Here is a 21,376-nt window from a genome sequence, read left to right on the forward strand (position 1 = left end):
TGCAGCTCCCATTATCGTCTTGAAGCCAGCGGGCAGTTTTCAGACTCCTAACTTTATTTTTTTTTTAATTTATTGACTTCAATACAACAACATAACGAGTTAGCATCAGTAGTAAGCAATAAAAATGGCCATAAATTACAAAAAGGTATATAAAATAATCTAAAATATATCTCAAAATATTGCAAAATCAACTCTAATTATCAGCACAAAAGCATCATTTATGGTAAACTATTGGAGTTAATAACCAGGGCTTTTTTTTTTTAGAAAAAGCCCAGCAGGGACTCATTTGCATATTAGCTACACCCCCTGACATCACCATTGTTTCACACAGGACTTTTTTGTAGAAAAAGTCCACCAGGAAGTCAGGGACCACACCCCCTGACATCACCATTGTTTGACACAGGGCTTTTTTGTAGAAAAATCCCAGCAGGGACTCATTTGCATGTTAGACCACACCCCCTGATGCCAAGCCTGCCGGAACTGCATTCCTGCTCAAAAAAAGCCCTACTAATAACTAAAAATATATCATTCGTCTATATAGCAATCTACATGGGAGAACATCATGTTCCATTAGATAACTAATGATAGGAAACCAGATAGCTACAAAATGAGATTCATAAACTTTAATTTCTGAGGAGTTATGCATGCCACAGATGGATGGACACTGACCCTTTTTTATTATAGAAGAAGTAATCTTACCTTGATGCTCCTCCCAGGTGTTCCTCAAAATAAACAGAATTTCTAATGTCAACAGCTTATATTAAGCTAAGCTGGATGGCTTTCAGGCAGCTTTCTTGTGTAACCCTTTGGAAAATCTCTGGACTGCTGTGGATATCAGGGAAGACCAGGATCATCTCTCATCTACTCTTGGAAAGCTTCTCCATGCTGCCCCAGAAAGACGGTTGCCCATTCATTTTTAAAAATGGCAAGAACTTCTGGAATGAATTTGGATACATGCACAGATGGAGAAACATACCGGCTGCCCCACCAGTTGGGATCATGAAGCTTATGTTGTTAGCCATCAGGGTCTCTGCTAGAAAAAAAAAATTGAATCTAAGGAAAGGATAAAAGCTGCTTTGAAAGAGATGGTCCATCAAGCCGAGCCCTGCCTGTTTTGACAGGTGGTGGAATTTCACAGCAGATGTCCTTCCATTCTTGCGTGCCTGAAGTCCTTTTTCCCAGAGATGCTTGGGAACCCATATGTGCTTCTGTGCTTGAATTCTTAAACCACCGTGGCAGGTGGTTCCACTTGTTAAAAGTCTAAGATGAAAATCAGTTCAACCTGTTTAACAATACCTGACTATTCTTAGTGTTAAAATGTTGACATGTGGATGATTTTAGTCCCTGTGTCTTGTCAAAGATTGGAGGATTCTGTTAAGGAGATAAATACAATAGATCCCCTCAGGGATTGCTCTGATCCCTTTGGTACTTCCCTCTGGTTCATTAGCGCACTATTGTTTGTTACTTCAAGCAACAGGTTCTCATATTGCCTCTTTGTGCATTTCCTGATGTCTACCTGCCTCTTCACTAAAGTAAAATTCCTGACTTTCCTAGGCTTCTTCAGGCCAGGAGATGCTTCAGAAGACTCCAGGGTCTTCATGGAACAACAATTTAGAGAAAGCTCCCCACATCGTAGCATGATGTTTGGTTTAGAACCTCTCAGCTTTTTGTGATTCCTCCATCCTACCCCATGATGGCATTTAGTTATGACTCTTCCTACGACAGACATTTTGTGATGATTCCCACTGTTCTCTTTCAAATTCCAGAAGTGCCTACTGTTATGACAATGAACTCTGGGATGCCCCTGAATAACACAGAGAAGCTGGTTTTACAGCCCTGAGGGCCTCAGATCATACAGAAACCAGACAATAAAAGCTTTGTGTTACCTACAGGAAGGAAAACACCCTCATTTACAGTGATAAAGTGATCATTTGCCATAATACTAGGAAGAAACAAAATGGCTGCCTTTTGATATCTTGACTAGGGTTGTGATCTCCCCCGGCAGAAGCAAGGTTCCCCTACAACCAGGCCCCATCCTAGGGTTGCCAATCCCCAGTTGGGGGCAGGGGATCCTCTGGTTTGGAGACCCTCCCCCCGCTTCAGGGTCGTCAGAAAGCGGGGGGAGGGGAGGGAAATGTCTGCTGGGAACTCTATTATTCCCTATGGAGATTTATTCTCATAGAAAATCATGGAGAATTGATCCGTGGGTAACTGGGGCTCTGGGGGGGGCTGTGTTTTGAGGTAGAGGCACCAAATTTTCAGTATAGCATCTAGTACCTCTTCCCAAAATACCCCCCAAGTTTAAAAAAGATTGGACCAGGGGGTACAATTCTATGAGCCCCAAAAGAAGGTGCCCCTATCCTTCATTATTTCCTATGGAAGGAAGGAATTGAAAAGGTGTGCTGTCCCTTTAAACGTGATGGCCAATTATGCTTGTCACAGCCTTGATCTTGGCTCCACCCCCAAAGTCTCCTGGCTCCACCCCCAAAGTCCCCAGATATTTCTTGAATTGGACTTGGCAACCCTACCCCATCCCCACCACTGATCAGTTGGATGGTGGTGGACCTTTCCAGGAGAGAGAAGAAGGCCCAGATAATGTGACAACATCACTTTCAGTATGCACAGAAAATGATGTCACCACACCAGTGACATCCAGGTGACACCCTGGTATTTGGGCAAAAACTCTATGGTAGAAGCCATTTTGTCATAGAGCTTTTGCCCAAATACCAGTGTCACTGATGATGTCACTTCCTGTCCATGCTGGGAGTGATATCTCCACATTGTCTGAACCTTCTTCTCTTGATAAGTCTCCCCCATCCCCCACCAGTTGCCAGGAGGGACATGGCCACACTAATGCTGACCTATGGGTGCCTCAAAGCCAGGGGAGCATCAGAAACCTCATTGGTTAGATGCCAGCTGATGGGAAACATGGGGAATCTGTCTGTGTTTCAGGACAGGTCAAGCAGCACCTCCCCCAATTGGAAAGGGTTAAAAGGTTCTTCTTACTTCATGTGAACTGGAAGCTGGGAACTGAGTGAAGCCTGCAAGGACTATCCTGATTTTATATGTTTGAGCTGTCTTGTGCCCAGGCCTCATTTTGGGCAGGAGCTCACAGGAACAAAGGTCTGGAACATCTAAATTTTATTGTGCTCTTTCTTTCTTAACCCCGCCCCGCCCACACCAAATAATTGCTTCTGGGCTCCGTTGTTCACACCTCCTGTGAAAATTTTGCTGAGCTCTTAAGATTTGACAAACTTGCTAATATTTTCCTCCATTAAAAAAAATGGGAAAATAACCAAAACATAAAAAACAGACAGATGGAAATCTTCATCATGCCGCTGTGGCCAGATAGGAAAATGTAATTTAAAAAGTATGATGGGAGTAAGGTTTTATGATGACAATTATAATCCAGGAAGCAATTTAAGTTACATGCTGAGTTGATATAATTTAGCCCATCTTCCGGTTATGTCTAGGGTTTGTGGCATATACAAATGAGTTATGCAAATGACTTGCGCTAATGAGCTCCAGCACCTCTTTTTCTGACAAAATGACCCCTGCTTGTGCCCATTTTGCAGAAGGAAATGTCAAAGTAAAATCAGTGTCCAGAGAAACCTAGTTAGTTCTGTTTTCACCTCTTTTCTTCCTTTCTGTAACATGTAGCTGTATTCCCATGCCTTTTGGGGTTCTTAAATGATAGGAGGGCCTTGTACTTAAATAAAGATCTCCCCCCTTCTATAGCTCTCAGACTGTGATTAAACTGCTCCTCAATGGGCCTCACTATTCAACCACACAGAGATCCAACGCCTCACTCATCACCAAAGTCTCTGTCACAGAAAAGGCCGCTGGAAAAATCCAAAACAAACAAATATAACTTGATAATGTATTTTTTTTAAAAACATTGCATTTTATTATAATCTCATGGGGAAGCGGAAAGGAAAGGCTGCCTATGCAGTTAAAAACAAGAGAGACTGTTAACATTCACAAAAGTACACAGAAGGGGGGCCCAAAATGGTTCTGTCCCACCTGCCTCATTCAAGACCCCCAACCCCAGCCACGTCCCCTGACCTGGGAGCCAAAAGCCCCATAACCCCCACACCCACCTGGAAGGAGAGCCAGCTGGGAGGCAGTCCAGAGCCTTATGCTAAAGAGCCGACGGCCGGGAAGAAAGCGGGATAAAGAGGTGACCAAAGCAAGGAGGTCAATGAGGAGGAATGGTGGAGCTGGATGCTGGCATGAGACACAGAGGCCCTGTTCAGACGCACAGTATAATCAGTTGTCGCTGCTGTTTCATACCGGATTAAAAGTGGCTGATTAGACAGCAACATCTGCCTCCCAGTATTAACTCATGGTAGCCCACCCCCCCATCCTTCTCGGAACCAGAGTATTTTGCTACCTGCTCCTTTGCGGTGTTTTTTGAGTTCTCCGGTATCACCTCATAGTTTCCCCATCTGGATAGTTCTCGACCATCTTCTGGATGTCTGAGGGCTGTCCCGGAGCAAAAGGAGCCTCAGACATCCGGTTTATGGTCGCCATTTTTTTTTTACTACTTAGTGATATGCGCATAACAGCATAACCACATAACATTGTAACCTATGCGCATGGTGCGTGCATGTGCATAATAGTGGAGGAAAAAAAGTACTGCATAGTGCCGTCGTGTGGACGGCGGAAGACAGTTTCACCCCAGAGTGATTCGAATTGCAGTATGGCAGTCTGATGGATAATATCCAGAACAAAGATTTTTGGAACAGAACTGGGTCAGTTTAACACAGACTCAACACGCTGTGTGAACAGGGCCAGAGAGAAAAGGAGCCAACGCAAGCTGACAAAGAAGCTGACAAAGAAGACAGGGTGACAGTAACCTGATCTTCCCACCCAGTTTGAGACCCCCTGGCCGCCTCCCAAGGCGGGGAACAGCTGAGAGATAGGGCTGAATGAGGAGGTGGGGCATCATCAGTTCCTTGACTCAGTGTCCAAAAATCTTTGCTATGACAGTGGCAGAGAAATGGGTCAAATAAATATAATCAGGGACACAGTCTTTCCCCCATCAAAGAGGTCCAAAGAGGCAGATGCGGGTTTCAAAATTATAATATGGTCTCACACAAGTCCCAGATATAGATGAGATCAGAGATAGCACTGCCTGCAAAGTTAAGCAGTGATCAGATTCCTTATGTCCAAATGCAACATAGAAGAAGAAGAAGAATTGCAGGTTTATACCCCGCCCTTCTCTCTGAATCAGGGACTCGGAGCGGCTGACAAGCTCCTATAACTTCTCCCCCCACAACAGACACCCTGTGAGGTGGGTGGGGCTGGAGAGGGCTCTCACAGCAGCTGCCCTTTCAAGGACAACCTCTGCCAGAGCTATGGCTGACCCAAGGCCATTCCAGCAGCTGTAAGTGGAGGAGTGGGGAATCAAACCGTTTTTCCCAGATACGAGTCCACACACTTAACCACTACACCAAACTGGCTCTCTACATACAAGTCCCATCAACATATTGTTTATGGTAGGTAACTTGGGCCCCATGGACAAAATCGAGGCCAGTTCGTCAAGACCCCCTGTGCTCATCTTTCCTGTTTAAAGCCCCACCCGTGAAGCATCCTGGACACAGCCCCATGGATGTCCTTGTTGCGTAGGGTGTAAATGATAGGGTTGAGCAAAGGGGTGACCACAATGTAGAAGACAGCGAGTCCCTTGTCATGATCAGGAGACGCCTCTGATCCTGAACTCAAATACGTAATAATGAGGATGCCATAGAACAAAATGACCACGGTCAAGTGGGAGGCACACGTGGAGAAGGCCTTGTGCCAGCCAGCAGCCGACTGCATTTGGATCACCGAGGACAGTATGAGCATGTAGGAGATCAGGATAGCCAAAAAGGGAACAACAATGATGAGGGAAGCCACCACAGTAATGCTGAGCTCCGTCTCTCGTACGTCAGCGCAAGCCAGTTTGATCATCACAGGCATGTCACAGAAGAAGTGATTGATGCGGTTGGGGCCACAGAAGGGAAGGCGAAGGGTGAAGTAGCCGTTTATTGATGCCAGAAAGAAGCCGCTTGCCCATGAGGCTGAGGCAAGCTGAACCTGACATCGCCTACTCATGGCGATGGCATAGAGCAGAGGATGGCAGATGGCCAAGTAGCGGTCGTAAGCCATGGCAGCCAGCAGAAAACACTCTACACTACCCAGGCAGATAATCACGTACATCTGGACCATGCAACGGTTGAAGGAGATAGCTCCATGTCCAGAGAGAAGGTGAGCCAGCATCTGGGGCATGCTGGAAGTGACATAACAGATCTCCAAGACGGAGAGGTGCAAGAGGAAAAAGTACATGGGGGTGCAGAGGGAGGAATCAGTTCGCACCAACGTGATGATCACCAGGTTCCCCATAAGGGTGAGGGAATAGATGATGAGGATGACCATGAAGAGAAGGATCTGTGTCTTTCGGTGGTTAGTGAGCCCCACAAGGATGAATTCTGTGATGGAAGAGAGGTTTCCAGAGCCCATCCTGAGCTCCTTCCTGCAGAGAAAAGACAAGTGAGTGACATTTCCGGAGAATACAACTGTTTATCCCACTATATTTTTGCTCTGGAGTCAACCCAAGCCAATACATCAAACCTAGCATCTTAATGTATATCCAAATGCTTTCCTTCATTTTACATTGTTCCTTTTCCTGAATAATGTGTCTCGTATGTCTATAAGTTCAAGGCTCATGTTTATTTTTCCTCCAGTACACTAAGATGGCTGCCATTTTGGAAAGATAACTATGAGAAGGGATTTTTTTTTTTTTCTGGGGGAACATGGTGGAACAGAATTCCAGAACTTCTTTGTGAAAAGGACAAAGACAAAGACAATTAATTATTTTTTTTTTAAAAAAAGAACCTTAAAATAAAATGTACTTAAAACATTAGCACTCGTTGGTCTTAAAGGTGCTTTCTTTGTATTTCTGCCATGGGAGCCAGAGAACTGGGCAAAGGAAGCTCTAGCTCTTTCCTTATTTCCCCGGGGAAACCAGGAAGGGGAGGAGCGTCAGCCAATAGAAGGAAGAGAGGCTTGGCCCAGTAGCTCTGCTGTGTGATTGAGAGCCTGGCAAAGCAAGCTCTGCCTACCCCCCACTTTCCTCCCCAAAGGAGGATCCTCAGTCAGTGGAGAAAACAGAGGTTGTGCTCTGTAGCTCCTGTGTGATTGGGCAAGCCTTGCAAAGCAAAATGTTATGCAGAAGGAAGCAGATGACAGCCAGTTGCTTGGGGGCCTGATAAGAGCCCTCCGGGGGTCTGGTTTGGCCCCCGGACCACGTGTTTGACACCCCTGCTTTAGATTAAAATCCTTTCTCTCCTTCTGATTGCAGCCTGGATGTGAACCAAATCTCCCTGAATCAACCAAAGTTGGAGTCCAGTGGCACCTTTAAGACCAACCAAGTTTTATTCAGAACGTAAGCTTTTTTGTGCATGCAGACATTCTGATTAAAAAAGAACCTTAAAATAAAACGTACTTAATTCTCATTTGCGGCCCCCCCACTGGTGGAACCAACTCCCAGAAGAGGTAAGGGCCTTGCGGGACCTTGCCCAGTTCCGCAGGGCCTGCAAAACAATTCTATTTTGACTGGCCTTCAGTCCAACTACGTAGATGCCCAACATCGCTGAATGGATTGTACCAACTTTAGCACCAGAAATGGTTCTAATACTTTTAAACTGTTTAAAATTGTTTGAATTGTTCAATTGATAATAGATTATTAACTTAATTATTTGCTTATTGTTTTTACTGTTTGATGTTAAATTGTTGTTAGCCGCCCTGAGCCTGCTCCGGCGGAGAGGGCGGGATATAAGTATGAAGAATAAATAAATAAATAAAATAAAACTTGGTTGGTCTTAAAGGTGCCCCTGGATTCCAACTTCGTTCTGTTGTTTCAAACACGGCTTCCCACCTGGATCTGTCTACCTGAATAAATGCAAATTTTACCTTTTCCAATATACTTTGGGAGCTTATTTACTGCACGCAATATCATACTTCTATGACTGGGCAAACTCTGCTGTATTAACTAATAACTATTCATTGTATTCAGTAGGGTCAAACCTGGTTAGTACTTATATAGGAGATTACCGTGAAAATTCAAGGTTGCTACACAGATGCGGACAACGGCAAACAACTTCTGAACATCTTTTGCTTTGAAAACCCAATGGGGTTGCTCTCAGCTAGCTGTGATTTGATGGCAAACAAACAACAACAAAAAAAAGAGCAAAATCACCCAAAATCCAGAGTTCAGTGCTTAAAAATGTATTTATCAGTTAATAAGGAAAGGAAAGGTCCCCTGTGCAAGCACCAGTCATTTCCAACTCTGGGGTGATGTTGTTTTCACCGCAGACATTTTACGGGGTGGTTTGCCATTGCCTTCCCCAGTCATCTACACTTTCCTCCCAGCAAGCTGGGTACTCATTTTACCGACCTCAGAAGGATGGAAGGCTGAGTCAACTTGGAGCCGGCTACCTGAAAACCCAGCTTCCACCAGGGATCGAACTCAGGTCGTGAGCGCAGCTTAGGACTGCAGTACTGTAGCTTTAACACCAGGGGACTTGCTTATCAGTTAATAACTCCCCAACTAATCTGCGAGTAAGTACAAGAGAAGACAATTCTATCAATCCCATCAGTATTAGGTTAAAATGCCCAAACAGGCTCCTTTCCTACACATTCCATATTGCCAGAGGTCATTTCATAGAAAAAAGAGGTGCTGAAACTCATTAGCACAACTCATTTGTATATGCCACACACCTCTGATATCACTGGAAGGTGTGCTAAATTCTATCAGCTCAGCATCTACCTTAAAATGCTTCTTGAAGTAGAATTGTCATAATAAAACCTGACTCCCATCATACTTTAAAAGTTACTTTCTCCTATGTGGCCACAGTGGCATGATGAAGATTTTCATCTGTCTGCTTCCTACGTTTTGGTTATTTTCCCCCTTTCTTGTGGGGGGAAATATTAGAAAGTTTGTCAAATCTTAGAGTTCAGCAAAATTCTCATGGGGGTTTGAACAATGGAGCCCAGAAGCAAGTATTTTTTTTGGGGGGGGGGATAGGGAAAAAAGAGCACAATGTGAACATATATGAAGCTGCCTTATACTGAATCAGACCCCTCAGTCCATCACAATCAGTATTGTCTACTCAGGCTGGCAGTGGCTCTCCAGGTTCTCAAGCTGAGGTTTTTCACACCTATTTGCCTGGACCCTTTTTAGTCGGAGATGCCGGGGATTGAACCTGGGACCTTCTGCTTACTAAGCAGATGCTCTACCACTGAGCCTCCGTCCCTCCCCAAATTTTAGAGGTTCCGGAGCTCCACTCCCGTGAGCTCCTGCCCAAAATGAAACCTGCATATTGCTATATGTAATTCTACCTTGGCTCTCCTCCCAGAGGTTCCTCAAACACCACAGAATTTTTCATATCAACAGCATATATTAAAGTAAATGATAGCTGGCTGGCTTTCAGGCAGCTTTCTAGCATAACCAGTTGGAAGATTTCTGAACCGTCATGGATTTCAGGGAAAGCCAGGATCAACTCTCATCCCCTGACTGAGAGCTTCTTCGTGTTGTTTCAAAAAGGCTGTTGCTCATCCATTGGGAAAACGGCAAGATCTTCTGGACTTTGGACACCCATCAATGAAGAAAAATAGGGGTCATCATACTGCTTGGGAATCTGCTTCTGTGTTCAATTTCGAAGAAGAAGACTGCAGATTTATACCCCCACCCTTCTCTCTGAATCAGAGACTCAGAGCGGTTTACAATCTCCTATATCTTCTCCCCCCACAACAGATATCCTGTGAGGTAAGTGGGGCTGAGAGGGCTCTCACAGCAGCTGCCCTTTCAAGGACAACTCCTGCGATAGCTATGGCTAACCCAAGGCCATTCCAGCAGGTGCAAGTGGAGGAGTGGGGAATCAAACCCAGTTCTCCCAGATAAGAGTCCTCACACTTAACCACCACTACACCAAACTGGTGCTCTCATCAGTGTTTCGCCATCAGTGTTTCTCTCAGAAGAGGCTTGTGTGTAAGAAAAGGATAGAAGCTGTTTTCAAAGATCTGGTCTATCAAGCCTGGCACCACATCTCAAAAACAACTGTCCAGCAGATACCCTGATCTTCTTCTCTGCTGTCCTTTGGAAGGACCTCATGCATACCAATGCTTCACTAATTAGCTCCAGTGCTTAATCCAGCTTGTCAGTGGCTCCTCCAACCCCTTTGCACAGTCTTCAAAGATAAGAGTCAACCTCACTTGCTTTGCTAAACACCTAACTATTGTCAACGTTCAGACACCAACAACACGTAGCTGTTGCTTCTTCCAACAAGGTGCCTATGTTTTAAGGATTAAGGTAGGTAACAAAGATAGTAGATTTGCTCCACTGGGAATGGTCCAATCCCTTTGGTACTTCACTCTGACTCATAAATCTGTTGTTTATTACTTTAACTTCCTGGATACCTCAAGCTCATATACTACTATGGGGAAAAGTTCCTTAACCTTTTTAAAAAACGTATACAATTGTTGTTGTTCAGTCACACAGTTGAGTCCAACTCATTGTGACCCCATGGACAAAGTTACGCCAGGCCCTCCTGTCTTCCACCGTCCTCTGAAGTCTGCTCAAATTCGTGTTTGTTACATCAGTAATGCTGTCCAGCCATCTCATCTTTTGCCGTCCCCTTCTTCTTTTGCCTTCTGTCTTTTCCAGCATCAGGATCTTCTCCAGGGAGTGCTCCCTTCTCATTTGGTGGCCAAAGTATTTGAGTTTCAGCTTCAGCAACTGACCTTCCAGGGAACAGCCTGGGTTGATTTCCCTTAGGACTGACTGATTTGATCTTTTTGCAGTCCGAGGGACTCTCAAGAGTCTTCTCCAGCACCACATCTCAAAAGCATCTATTCTTCTGCGTTCAGCCTTCCTTATGGTCCAGCTCTCACAGCCATACATTACTACTGGAAATACCATCACTTTCACTATACAGACTTTTGTTGGCAGAGTGATGTCTCTACTTTTTATTATACTGCCCAAGTTCGCCATAGCTGTCCTCACAAGGAGCAAACGTCTTTTAATTTCATGGCTGCAGGTCTCCAAATATCGACCTGTAGAGTGTGCCCAACTGAAATTGCCGCCTATGGTGTCTATTATTGTTTTTATGGTTTTACTGTATTGTTATCTGTTTTTTATGTTGTTCTTCACCCTGAACCAGCTCGAGGAAAAGGGCAGAATATAACCCAACACATGAAGCTGCCTTATACTGAATCAGACCCTTGGTCCATCAAAGTCAGTATTGCCTACTCAGGCTGGCAGCAGCTCTCCAGTGTTCCAGGTAGAGTTCTTTCACATCACCTACTAAAAAAGTAAAGGTAGTTCCCTATGCAGGCCTCGGATTCAGCAGGAGCTCACAGGAGCACAGCTCCTGAACCTTTCTGAGGGTTCCCCCTCCTCCCCCCACCTTGTCCATGGAATAGGAGGTGCAGCTGCATAACAATCCCTGGATGAGATCCACCACCTATTTTTCTACAAAGCGACCCCTGCCCCTGTGCAAGCATCACCTGCTACCTGGTCCTTAACTGGAGATGCCTGGGATTGAATTTGGGACCTTCTGCATACCAATCAGATGCTCTGCCACTGAGCCACAGCCTCTTCACCCAAAGGGTGATTAACACATGGAATTCACTGCCACAGGAGGCGGTGGCAGTTACAAGCATAGGCAGCTTCAAGAGGGGATTGGATAAACATATGGAGCAGAGGTCCATCTGTGGCTATTAGCTACAGCGTATTGTTGGAACTCTCTGTCTGGGGCAGTGATGCTCTGTATTCTTGGTGCTTGGGGGGCAATAGTGGGAGGGCTTCTGGTGTCCTGGCCCCACTGATGGACCTCCTGATGGCACCTGGGTTTTTTTGGCCACTGCATGACACAGAGTTTTGGACTGGATGGGCCATTGGCCTAATCCAACATGGCTTCTCATGTTCTTATGTCCTCCCTAACTAAATAAAATAAATTAATTGCAGGTTCTTGATAATGAAGATAAACAGAGGAAAAGGAACAAAGTAGGAATCCAGTAGCATCTTTAACATCAACAAAGTTTTATCCAGAATGTACGCTTTCGTAACCATGCATACTTCATCAGACAATGAAATGGGGTACAGTGAGCAATGCTACATATAGCTGGGGGGCATTGGGAAAAGGAATTTTATTATTTCTTTCATTTATATCCCACCCATTCACCAAGGATGGTGAAAGAAGGATTAATCGAGATGTTTGCCTTTGGTTCTTTGAGAGTTCTTTTGAATCAACATTCTTCAATATTCTTCCCTCTGTTTTCCAAATTTGGCTGTTTCTTTCTGACTATTTTATAACTGGTTTATATTGAAGCTAAATTAAACCTCTGGTGTTCCCTCTAGTGGCCTATGTGGTTTATTACAGAGACTCCTTATAACACATAGAACAGCCTGCAAACTAAGGGCATCGTTGGAGGGTCTGCCCTGAGTGCCCCCATGTACTGAAACAGGGTATATCTGCATCACAAACAGGGTCTTTTTAGTACTGGCACCCCACAGGTTTCCTTCCTACAGAAACTTGCCTGGTGCCAAGCTTACATTCCATCAAGCACCCGATTTAGACCTTTTTTTATTCTCCCAGGTGTTTTTAACCAGAATTGGTTTTGAGCTCTGTATCGTTAGGAACTTTCAGCAATGATATGGTTTTAGGCACCAAATGGTGGTTCTTAGGACACTTTAGTTTTATCTCTTTCATTTGGAATATTTTTTTTTAATTCTGATTTTTTTTTAGCTTTTTTCTAAACATGTAGACAATACCCAAAGGCACATGGGGAGGGACGGTGGCTCAGTGGTAGAGCATCTGCTTGGGAAGCAGAAGGTCCCAGGTTCAATCCCTGGCATCTCCAAAAAGGGTCCAGGCAAATAGGTGTGAAAAACCTCAGCTTGAGACCCTGGAGAGCCGCTGCCAGTCTGAGAAGACAATACTGACTTTGATGGACCAAAGGTCTGATTCAGTATAAGGCAGCTTCATATGTTCATATGTTCACATGAATCCATATGAAGCTACCTGATGCTTAAACAGACCTTCTTGGTCCTTCAGGGTCAGTCTTGTCTACTCAGACTGGGCATGGCTCTCCAAGGTGCCCATTGTAGGTCTTTCACATCACCTACAATTGGGGTCCCCAATCCCTAGGCTGCAGAATGGTACCAGTCCATGGTTTGTTAGCAACCAGACCACGCAGGGCCCCGCCACTCTGCCTCCCCTCTGCGGTTCCACCTTCTCCCTCCATTCTTCACAATTTTAAGGAAGGGACGGTGAAGTGCCGTGTTCCCGGGCTCTGCGGTTCCTCCTTCTCCCTCCTTTCTTCACAATTTTAAGGAAGGGACGGTGAAGTGCCGTGTTCCCGGGCTCTGCGGTTCCTCCTTCTCCCTCCATTCTTCACAATTTTAAGGAAGGGACGGTGAAGTGCCGTGTTCCCGGGTTCTGCGGTTCCTCCTTCTCCCTCCATTCTTCATAATTTTAAGGAAGGGACGGTGAAGTGCCGTGTTCCCGGGCTCTGCGGTTCCTCCTTCTCCCTCCATTCTTCACAATTTTAAGGAAGGGACGGTGAAGTGCCGTGTTCCTGGGCTCTGCGGTTCCTCCTTCTCCCTCCATTCTTCACAATTTTAAGGAAGGGACGGTGAAGTGCCGTGTTCCCGGGCTCTGCGGTTCCTCCTTCTCCCTCCATTCTTCACAATTTTAAGGAAGGGACGGTGAAGTGCCGTGTTCCCGGGTTCTGCGGTTCCTCCTTCTCCCTCCATTCTTCATAATTTTAAGGAAGGGACGGTGAAGTGCCGTGTTCCCGGGCTCTGCGGTTCCTCCTTCTCCCTCCATTCTTCACAATTTTAAGGAAGGGACGGTGAAGTGCCGTGTTCCTGGGCTCTGCGGTTCCTCCTTCTCCCTCCATTCTTCACAATTTTAAGGAAGGGACGGTGAAGTGCCGTGTTCCCGGGCTCTGCGGTTCCTCCTTCTCCCTCCATTCTTCACAATTTTAAGGAAGGGACGGTGAAGTGCCGTGTTCCCGGGTTCTGCGGTTCCTCCTTCTCCCTCCATTCTTCATAATTTTAAGGAAGGGACGGTGAAGTGCCGTGTTCCCGGGCTCTGCGGTTCCTCCTTCTCCCTCCATTCTTCACAATTTTAAGGAAGGGACAGTGAAGTGCCGTGTTCCTGGGCTCTGCGGTTCCTCCTTCTCCCTCCATTCTTCACAATTTTAAGGAAGGGACGGTGAAGTGCCGTGTTCCCGGGTTCTGCGGTTCCTCCTTCTCCCTCCATTCTTCACAATTTTAAGGAAGGGACGGTGAAGTGCCGTGTTCCCGGGCTCTGCGGTTCCTCCTTCTCCCTCCATTCTTCACAATTTTAAGGAAGGGACGGTGAAGTGCCGTGTTCTGCGGTTCCTCCTTCTCCCTCCATTCTTCATAATTTTAAGGAAGGGACGGTGAAGTGCCGTGTTCCCGGGCTCTGCGGTTCCTCCTTCTCCCTCCATTCTTCACAATTTTAAGGAAGGGACGGTGAAGTGCCGTGTTCTGCGGTTCCTCCTTCTCCCTCCATTCTTCATAATTTTAAGGAAGGGACGGTGAAGTGCCGTGTTCCCGGGCTCTGCGGTTCCTCCTTCTCCCTCCATTCTTCACAATTTTAAGGAAGGGACGGTGAAGTGCCGTGTTCCCGGGTTCTGCGGTTCCTCCTTCTCCCTCCATTCTTCACAATTTTAAGGAAGGGACGGTGAAGTGCCGTGTTCCCGGGTTCTGCGGTTCCTCCTTCTCCCTCCATTCTTCACAATTTTAAGGAAGGGACGGTGAAGTGCCGTGTTCCCGGGTTCTGCGGTTCCTCCTTCTCCCGCCATTCTTCACAATTTTAAGGAAGGGACGGTGAAGTGCCGTGTTCCCGGGTTCTGCGGTTCCTCCTTCTCCCTCCATTCTTCACAATTTTAAGGAAGGGACGGTGAAGTGCCGTGTTCCCGGGCTCTGCGGTTCCTCCTTCTCCCTCCATTCTTCACAATTTTAAGGAAGGGACGGTGAAGTGCCGTGTTCCCGGGTTCTGCGGTTCCTCCTTCTCCCTCCATTCTTCATAATTTTAAGGAAGGGACGGTGAAGTGCCGTGTTCCCGGGCTCTGCGGTTCCTCCTTCTCCCTCCATTCTTCACAATTTTAAGGAAGGGACGGTGAAGTGCCGTGTTCCCGGGTTCTGCGGTTCCTCCTTCTCCCTCCATTCTTCATAATTTTAAGGAAGGGACGGTGAAGTGCCGTGTTCCCTGGCTCTGCGGTTCCTCCTTCTCCCTCCATTCTTCACAATTTTAAGGAAGGGACGGTGAAGTGCCGTGTTCCTGGGCTCTGCGGTTCCTCCTTCTCCCTCCATTCTTCACAATTTTAAGGAAGGGACGGTGAAGTGCCGTGTTCCCGGGCTCTGCGGTTCCTCCTTCTCCCTCCATTCTTCACAATTTTAAGGAAGGGACGGTGAAGTGCCGTGTTCCCGGGTTCTGCGGTTCCTCCTTCTCCCTCCATTCTTCACAATTTTAAGGAAGGGACGGTGAAGTGCCGTGTTCCTGGGCTCTGCGATTCCTCCTTCTCCCTCCATTCTTCACAATTTTAAGGAAGGGACGGTGAAGTGCTGTGTTCCTGGGCTCTGCGGTTCCTCCTTCTCCCTCCATTCTTCACAATTTTAAGGAAGGGACGGTGAAGTGCTGTGTTCCTGGGCTCTGTGGTTCCTCCTTCTCCCTCCATTCTTTACAATTTTAAGGAAGGGACGGTGAAGTGCCGTGTTCCTGGGCTCTTTAAAGGCCAACCCCTCCCCCCCGCTGATCAGCTGATCAGCAGGAAAAACCCCACTGAAGGCTGGACTTCGATGCCCCTCTGGTGCACTCACGATCAGTGCTGGGGGCAGCAGCAGTGAGCAACTCACTGCCGCCCTTGCCTCCTCCCCACTTCCTCCCCACGCCCAGGAAGAAAGTGGGGAGGAGGCAAGGATGGTGGCGCTTTATCAGCAGGTCGCTCGCTGCCGCTGCCCCCAGCACTGATTGTAAGCACACCAGGGGGCATAAGAGCCTCGACTTCAGTGCAGTTCTTCTCGCCGATCAGCTGATCGACGTGGAGGGGTCAGCCTTTAAAAAGCCTGGGAATATGGTGCTTCACTGCCCCTTCCTGGGCCTTAAAATTGTGAAGAACAAAGGAAGCAGGAGGCTGGGGAGGCAAACAGGGATTTGCCTAGGGGGCAGTGCGAGGGGGGGAAGCTGAATTTTGTGCCCCACCCTGCTGGCCCTGAGGCCATGGTGAGTGGGTCAGTCCTAGGGCTGGGAAGTGAGACAGCGACCTTCACCCACTCCTCATTTAAAGACCCCCACGAGGGGGGGCAGGGATTGGGTGTAGGGGTGGGGGCAGCCTGGGGCAGCAAAAACCCTAGGACCCCCAACCCCACCAGTCATTGGAAAAATTGTCTTCCATAAAACCGGTCCCTGATGCCAAAAAGGTTGGGGACCACTGACCTATAACAAGGTCTTTAAAAAATGGAGGTGCTGGGGAATGAACCTGGGACCATCTGCATGCCAACCAGAGGCTATTCCATTGAGTGATAGTCCTTGAACTCATATTTGATTAGTACAGATCTTTTTCAATTCAAGTTCAGTTCCATAATTTGGTGGTCCTCTGTGCCTCATTAGACACTTTAATTGGAAGCGACAAACTGAAACACACAACCTGCCCTCAGCTACCCTGTTGTGGTTCCTAAACAACTTTGCAAGGTGTCCCCCACCAAGGAATCATTAAAGACTTCTCTGGTAAGAGTCAGGATGAGCTGGCTAAGCATTCTCAGAAGGCAGTAAGCCTGTTGGTTTTTGCTTCACTCCTCAGGCATTAAGATATTTGGAAAATAATGAGAGTCTGTGGATCTTCTCCATGGGGACACCTCTAATCTCTTTGGTTGCTTATTAAGAGGCTGTTACTTTATCCACTTGGGGTTCAAGCACAATGCAACATTATTTGGGGAGGAGGGATGTTTGCATTTCTCTGTTACTCCATGATTCCAATTTTTATGTAATTTGTATGTTCCCAGTGTGGGAAAAGAAGTTGTCATTGTCTAAATTAAGTCCCAACCTATCTCAAGAGAGCTGGCAATGGTTCTTTCACCTCAGAACAGTGCTTCTGAGGTAATCTGGGCTGAGAAGACCTGTGAGTGATAATTTGAGTTGTCTGTAGAATGAGGAAGCTATTTCCTACTGCCTGGAAGCTGGTAGTGGAAAGTGCAGCCCAATCATAGCCAGTTTATGATGATCCCATAGAGTTTTCAAGGCAAGAGAGGAACAGAGGTGGTTGGCCATTTCCTGCCTCTGTGTAGCAGCCTGGACTTCCTTGGTGGTCTCCCATCCAAGTACAAGCGAGGGCTTACCCTCCTTAGCTTCTGAGATCTGACGAGATTGGGCTAGCCTGGACCATGTGGACCTGAAATTTAGGAAGGCATAAACTTTGGGAAGTTCATCCTACTTAAAAAAAACAACAACAACAGCCTCTTGGTGTTTGTTTAAGCAATCCTTAGTGAAGATGAACCCAGGTAGGTAGGTGTGTTGGTCTGAAACAATAAAAAAGGAAAAGCAAAGAAGGGAAAGAAACTTAACCCAAAAACTGGAGTAAGAAACCTGAAAGGTTAATATGCAATTAATGGGCCAAACATTACAAACAAACTGTAAAATAAATCATAAACCAACAGGGCTCGGTACTGGGTCCCATGCTCTTTAACTTGTTCATAAATGATTTAGAGTTGGGAGTGAGCAGTGAAGTGGCCAAGTTTGCGGATGACACTAAATTGTTCAGGGTGGAGAGAACCAGAGAGGATTGTGAGGAACTCCAAAGGGATCTGTTGAGGCTGGGTGAGTGGGCGTCAACGTGGCAGATGCGGTTCAATGTGGCCAAGTGCAAAGTAATGCACATTGGGGCCAAGAATCCCAGCTACAAATACAAGTTGATGGGGTGTGAACTGGCAGAGACTGACCAAGAGAGAGATCTTGGGGTCATGGTAGATAACTCACTGAAAATGTCAAGACAGTGTGCGTTTGCAATAAAAAAGGCCAATGCCATGCTCGGAATTATTAGGAAGGGAATTGAAAACAAATCAGCCAGTATCATAATGCCCCTGTATAAATCGATGGTGCGGTCTCATTTGGAGTACTGTGTGCAGTTCTGGTCACCGCACCTCGAAAAGGATATTATAGCATTGGAGAAAGTCCAGAAAAGGGCAACTAGAATGATTAAAGGGCTGGAACACTTTCCCTATGAAGAAAGGTTGAAACGCTTGGGACTCTTTAGCTTGGAGAAACGTCGACTGCGGGGTGACATGATAGAGGTTTACAAGATAATGCATGGGATGGAGAAAGTAGAGAAAGAAGTACTTTTCTCCCTTTCTCACAATACAAGAACTCGTGGGCATTCGATGAAATTGCTGAGCAGACAGGTTAAAACGGATAAAAGGAAGTACTTCTTCACCCAAAGGGTGATTAACATGTGGAATTCACTGCCACAGGAGGTGGTAGCAGCCACAAGCATAGCCAGCTTCAAGAGGGGTTTAGATAAAAATATGGAGCAGAAATCCATCAGTGGCTATAAGCCACAGTGTGTGTGTATATATAAAACTTTTTTTGCCACTGTGTGACACAGAGTGTTGGACTGGATGGGCCATTGGCCTGATCTAACATGGCTTCTCTTATGTTCTTATGTATTTATTGTAGAAAGCTAAAACCATTTAAGGGCCCATCATAAGCCTCTATCCTATGTACAATCATAAAACCATAATGGGAACCCACTCAACTTGACCTGGTGCGTTTTGCCCTAGATTAGTTTTCTTCAGAGGTCAGAAAGGGGAGTACACATATTGACTCATAATACAGAATACAATAAAACAACAGAACAATGCTGGACCACAAGGAAATTTAATTAAGTGACAAAGGCTTAAAGATACATCCCAGCAGGCAGCCGTGTTGGTCTGAAGCAATAGAACAAAGCAGTAGACAAGTGCACCTTTAAGACCAACTTTTATTTAGAATGTAAGCTTTTAAGAGCATACGAAAGCTTACATTCAAAATAAAACTTAGTTGGTCTTAAAGGTGACCTTGTCTACTGCTTTGTTCAAAGGCTTAAAGATATTCTTGAGGCCTCTTATTCTACAGCCTTATGTCCTAATCATATTGCATCTAGTGTCTTATTGTATGTCACTTGGTCCAGAATTGACCGAGGTAGGTGTAAGGTCAGAGCCTCTATGTGCCAAGAAACAATAGAACAAAGTTAAGAGTGCAGTGGCACCTTTAAGACAAGCAAAGTTTTATTCAGGGTGTGATCTTTTGTGTGCATACATGCTTCTCAGGGAGTGGGCATGCCCACAAAAGCTGACACCCTCAATAAAACTTTGTTGATCTTAAAGGTGTCATTGGACTCTTAACTTTGTTCAGTCAATAATGAAGCTAACAACTACAAGTCTATTTGTGTCAGCAGGGTTTTAGGAGGGTTTTGTGCTTGGAAAATTTTGGAGGAAAAAAATGATGCAAAAATGTTGGGCAGGTGTTTGACTCTGAACCGAGCAGATCAGCTGATGGCCATGACTGTCTAACAGTTTGAAGCAAAATTCACTGCACCTCCAGCTCTGGTTAGTGGTGCATGGACTCACCTTAAAAATGCAAAGTCACTGCTGTACACAACTTATGATATACCTGTGGAGTAACTAGATTCCAGTCTCATATCATGATGTATTCTATTGCTGGCAGTTATTTTGAGCTGCAAACCTCCTCAAATGCAATAGCAGAAAGTTGGAATAGAAATGTATAAAATATTTATTTATTTATTTATTCATTTATTCATTCATTCATTTATTTATTTATTTATTTATTTATTTATTTATTTATTTATTTATTTTATGATTTATATCCCGCCCTTCCCACCAAGTGGCTCAGGGCGGCTTACAACATAAAATCCCACATAAATTAAGTTTAGGTATTTAAACAGTTAAAATAATTAAGAACATTTAAAACATTAAGAGCAGCAGAAGTCTAATAGAACCACACTTAGCTTCTTGTGCTGGTTAGTTATAGGCCAGCCAGAAGAGGGTTGTCTTACAGGCCCTGCGGAACTGACCAAGGTCTCGCAGGGCCCTCACCTCTTCCGGCAGCTGGTTCCACCAGGAAGGGGCCATAACAGAGAAGGCCCTGTCCCTGGTAGATTTTAAGCGGGCTTCTTTTGGCCCGGGGATAACGAGGAGGTTTTGAGTTCCCGATCTCAGTACTCTCTGGGGAACATGTGGGGAGAGATGGTCCTTCAGGTAGGCAGGTCCTAGGCCATATAGGGCTTTAAAGGTATATTTCATATATTTAAAAAGTGGGACTTGAAGAATGGGAATTGTGAGTAATGGGCAAGGCAGAAGAACTAGAACTAGGAAGGAAGAGGAGAAGGAAGAGGAGGAGGAGAAAATTGTATTTATACCCTGCCCTTCACTAGCCAAAGGAGTCTCAGAGCTGCTTACAAATCTCCTTTCCCTTCTCTTCCCCACAGCAGACACCTTGCGAGGTAGGTGTGGCTGAGAGAGCTCTGACAGAAACTATTCTTGAGAGGAACAGCTCTGAGAGAACTTGTGACTGACCCAAGGTCACTCCAGCAGTTGAATGCGGAGGAGTGGGGAATCAAACCCAGTTCTCCCAGATATGAGTCCACACACTTAACCACTTTCTGGTTTTAACTGGCTTTCAAAACTGACCAAACTGGAAATGAAGATGGTATCACCCTCTGCGAGCAGAAATGCACCCCTACGAGTCATCATAAGTCAACTGTGACTTGATGGCACTTTCCACCACCACACACACACACAAAAAAAGTCTAGAGCACACATTAGTTTTATTTTCAAGTGCTGTAGATCATCTTAGATACATTTTTATACTACATATTTTGAGTGAATAAATACTTATAATTAATTCTGCCCAATATGGTCCACTCATGAAGAGGAAAAAGAGATTTGATTTATACCCTGCCTTTCACCACCCAAAGGAGCCTCAGAGTGGCTTACAATCTCTTTTCCCTTCCCCTCCCCACAACAGACATCTGGTGAGGTAGGTGGGGCTGAGAGAGCTCTCCCAGAACTGCTCTTGAGCAGAACAGCCCTGAGAGAACTTATGGCTGACCCAAGGTCACATCAGTAGGTGTATGTAAAGGAGTGGGGAATCAAACCCGGTTCTCCCAGATAAGAGTCTGCACACTTAACCACTACACCAAACTGACTCTCATGGCCTCATTAGTAAGATGGATCTACGGGGCACTACACTATGACTGTTACCTTACCAGCTATTTGAGAAAGGCAGGCCAAAAATGTCTCAGATAA

At 45.8% G+C, this 21,376-nt stretch overlaps 1 protein-coding gene across 1 annotated transcript; it reads right to left on the reverse strand.

The window, feature by feature from the left end:
- Positions 1-5,559: 5,559 nt before the first annotated feature.
- LOC132583192 (olfactory receptor 2G3-like) lies at positions 5,560-6,504 on the reverse strand. Its single transcript, XM_060254860.1, has one exon. The coding sequence runs from the start codon at positions 6,502-6,504 to the stop codon at positions 5,560-5,562; it is 945 nt and encodes a 314-aa protein (XP_060110843.1).
- Between the last annotated feature and the right edge of the window lie 14,872 nt (positions 6,505-21,376).

Source organism: Heteronotia binoei, chromosome 15, assembly GCF_032191835.1.
Source record: "Heteronotia binoei isolate CCM8104 ecotype False Entrance Well chromosome 15, APGP_CSIRO_Hbin_v1, whole genome shotgun sequence".
Lineage (NCBI taxonomy): Eukaryota > Metazoa > Chordata > Lepidosauria > Squamata > Gekkonidae > Heteronotia > Heteronotia binoei.